We start from the raw sequence: 4,078 nt of genomic DNA, 5'->3' as shown, positions 1-4,078 counted from the left end.
TATTATACAAACTTTCTGTGACTGTTACATTTCTTTTCTTTCTTATATACCTATCCCACATCTATACAGAACTTTCCATTTTTCACTGTATATTTTGATATATCATCATGAGTCAGACCCATTCAAGCATCGAAAAGGAATTATTAAAACTGGTGATGATGATGATGATGATGATGATGATGGAGGTGGAGGTGGTGGTGGTGGTGGCAGTTAAATGTTTCCAATCCCAGCTTGCTTGAACCCCCCCACCCCCCACCCTGGTTCTAGATACAAAACCTCCTATTTAAAGAGTTCATTTTAAAATGAAAACTGTGTAAGAAACTTATAATGACAACTATTTCAAATAATGATTTCTAATTTGGGCAAATTTTGAAGAAATTGTCAATTCTATTGACCCTAGTAGTTAACTGGGATTTGATTTTATTGACCCAGGAGAGATGAAAGGGAAAGTGGGCTACGGTGGGATTGGAGGTCAAAATGTAACGAGCCAGAATGAATATCACTCTGACAACTTTGTCTGTCCACTGACCAGGTTATTTTGCATAATAGCAAGAAAATTCTTGATTATTTTCAAAATTAATTAATGTCGCAGACTGAATTTTCCCTCAAAATGTGATGATGAAAGGGTTACAGGAAGAGGAGTAGCAGAAGCTATGACATTTGCGATATTTAGAGAAGAAAATAAATACTCACCATGGTTCTAAACGTTGCCTGGCTTCTGTAAATTTGTTGTTTAAGAAAAGATTCAATACTATATTGGCTTCTTCTATACTGGAGTCTAGAGTTACATTCTCAGGTGTTCTGAAAAAGAGATAGGAACAAGTATGAGGAGGAGTCAATAATTAATGCCTGACGTAAACACAAGGTCAGAAATTTGGGTGAGTGCTGAGATACTGAAACCAATGTTGGTACTTGACTGAAAAGAAATGTTGGCCTTGGTAGGATTTGAACTCTGAATATAAAGGACTGGGACTATACAGCACAAGACCATTTTATTTAACACTAAGTATTCAATAATTAATAGATAAAAAGAGGAAAATTATCCAATAACCAAAAATGTAAATTTTGTGTCTTTAAAGTAAGAAAAACTGACTCTCAAAGAGTAAGCATTTCTTGTCAAGGTTGCAAACAACTTTAGATCTGAATGGCTTGTAACATTCAATAGAGTACACCGGTTCTTAAGTTGTTGTTGTTGGCACTCCGTCGCTTACGACGTCGAGGGTTCCAGTTGATCCGATCAATGGAACAGCTTGCTCGTGAAATTAACGTGCAAGTGGCTGAGCACTCCACAGACACGTGTACCCTTAACGTAGTTCTCGGGGATATTCAGTGTGACACAGTGTGACAAGGCTGACCCTTTGAAATACAGGTACAGCAGAAATAGGAAGTAAGAGCGAGAGAAAGTTGTGGTGAAAGAGTACAGCAGGGTTCGCCACCATCCCCTGCCAGAGCCTCATGGAGCTTTAGGTGTTTTTGCTCAATAAACACTCACAACGCCCGGTCTAGGAATCAAAACCATGATCCTACGACTGCGATCCTATGACCGCGAGTCCGCTGCCCTAACCACTGGGCCATTGCGCCTCCACTGCTGGTTCTTAAGTACAGAGGAATGAAAGAGCAGTTGCAACACACAAACACCTTAAATAGGGATCTTTTATTCACCACTAGTACACACACACACACACACACACACACACACATACACATGTATGATGAGCTTTATTCAGTTTCTGTCTACCAAATTCACCCACAAGGCCTAAGGTTTTGGGCAAGAAGACACTTGCCCAAAGTCCTACACAGTGGGACTGAACCTAAAATCACATGGTTGAAACCATGCTTGTATCTATTGTAAGACAAAATTCTTTGACCTTTTGTTGCATTCAGAGTTGAACTCCTGCTAAGATCAACTTTGCTAGTCAACTATCTGGAGATGATTAAAAAATGTGCCAACCAAGGTCAATATAATTGGCTGGCAATCACCTCCCACCCACTTTGTACTAGATTTTAAAATCCTTGTTCACAAAATACACAAGTGCATACAATAAACTGTTTTGGCACTGGTTTCCATGGTCTAGATGGCTATCAGTGTAGGCCATCATATAACATTATTCATTCACGTGTTTGCTGCTTACATAGCATGCCCTATTGATTATGGTGTGCAACTTCGATTGCATCAGGGTGTTAGTACACTTTCTGTAAATTTTAGAGTAGTAGTAGTAGTAGTAGCAGCAGCAGCAGCAGCAGCAGCAACAGCAGTGTTATTGAATTGTTGATGAGAAGACATGGGCGATGTGGACATAAGAGTACAGGGCTTCCTTTCCCCCCATTCAAGCCTGATACAGATAACAATAGATCGACCTCTTTCAGAACATTGCTGAAATATAGTAAAACAGATTTATAACAGATTTTGCATGACAGTCTCTAGGCTGGCTAGAAATAACAGCTGAAATCCCTTCCTTCAAATCGCACACTTTATTGGTTTAAAAACATGAAATAATATAGTAGTAGACACTTTTAAAAGAATGGGAAATAGTCCTACTTAGAAACCCATGTTACAGCTGGATTTGTCTAGGATTGAACTACTATTACTACTACAACTACATCAATGGTAAGGCAATGAAGGAACCTGTACGTGGTCACTCAGCCAGCTAAAAATAGAAACCAAATTTCCCTGAAATTCACACCCATCTTGAAAATAAGATTGGTGTACTTCTTAAAAGTTGTACCAAAAAAATAAACAAATGAGTTATAAATGGTTACAAGTGGAGTGTTTTTGACCACAGGTCAGCTAAATTAGGATTTGAATCAGGATTAAACAATTACAACATAAATATTATACAATAATCAACAAAGACAAAAAAAAAAACATCCCTTTCTGGTACTTTCCATGAATTATATATTTTTCGTCCATTTTGTTTTGTTTTTTTCAGTGTTTCAGGAAGGGGATGGAGTGGTAGATTTAGTTACATGAGGTGGGGGGGATGTTTTGTTGCAGTTATATGAATGGACTGTGGAGTGAATTGGAACAAGCAGTAGTATGTATACACACACAGAGGGAGAAAGAGAGAAAAAGTGTGTGTGTGTGTAAAGACTACACACCACAGATGTGCTATAATCAATGAATTTACAAACAACTTTCCTAGGAAGCAAATTTCTTCCCACACAGTCATGCCTGTGCCTACACACACACACACATATATATATATTCATATACATGTGTATATATATATATACATATACATATATATATAAATACATAAATAATGTTTTGTTTTTTTTATTGCATGAGCTAAACTACCTGCGGGATAAACTACCTGCATTAACTTGCTATAAAAGCAGGTAGTAATTTTACCTTGTACTTATTCTTAGTGCAAGTTTTGAAGAGTGCAGTTCGATTTTAAAAATTATTTTTTCAAAGCTATAACGGAAGTGACAAAAGAGCATATTCTGCATATTTTGCTTTGAGTTCAATAAAAACAACAATGCAACTGATAGTACAAGGAATATTAATGCAGTATGTGGGGATCAGAGAATAAGACAGTAGGTAGGGAAAGGAGAAACACCGGTAGCCCAGGCCAAAGAAGCTCTCCACTCATGTAAGGTGTTGTTGTTATCTCTTTGGTGGATATAAAAGGTTTAGACCATTTTGAACTTTTAAACCCAAACCAGATGATAACAAAGGAGATCCAGTGTGAGCAGACTGAGTGGCTTAATTCAGCGCCAGGCAGAAAACAACCATCTTTGGTTTCAAGATGAAAGGTGTTCTTCCATCAGCCACATACAGTGAGAATGACATTCGAAAGGCTGGAGCAGTTTGAATGGGAAATGATGCCCCACCCACCATATTCACCAGACATTGCCCTATCTGATTGTCATTTATTCTACAGTCTCCAAAATCATTTGGACGGAAAAAATATGAATTTTGTAGATGAGGTCAGAACAGTACTGGAGGAGTATTTTTCATCACATACAAGTGAATTTTGGAAGAGAGGCTGTGAAAGCCTACCAGATAGATGGAAGAGCATTGTAGAAAATGAATGAGTGTATATTTTAGATTAAAAAAGAACTTTGTTTATCT

The 4,078-nt window shown here is 37.7% G+C and overlaps 1 protein-coding gene across 2 annotated transcripts in view; it reads right to left on the bottom strand.

Moving 5' to 3' along the window:
* The window catches only part of LOC106872246 (tetratricopeptide repeat protein 39A), a 56,288-nt gene that overhangs the window by 32,957 nt on the left and 19,253 nt on the right, over positions 1 to 4,078 (bottom strand). For both annotated transcript variants that reach the window (XM_014919164.2, XM_014919162.2), the window contains one exon: positions 694 to 801. In XM_014919164.2, coding sequence (XP_014774650.1) covers positions 694 to 801 — 108 coding nt within the window. The remainder of the gene's footprint in view (positions 1 to 693; positions 802 to 4,078) is intronic.

This window comes from Octopus bimaculoides, chromosome 7 (genome assembly GCF_001194135.2).
Source record: "Octopus bimaculoides isolate UCB-OBI-ISO-001 chromosome 7, ASM119413v2, whole genome shotgun sequence".
Taxonomy (NCBI): Eukaryota; Metazoa; Mollusca; class Cephalopoda; order Octopoda; family Octopodidae; genus Octopus; species Octopus bimaculoides.
The sequence above is the reverse complement of the archived record's forward strand: the minus strand, read 5'-3'. Positions and strand labels throughout refer to the sequence as shown.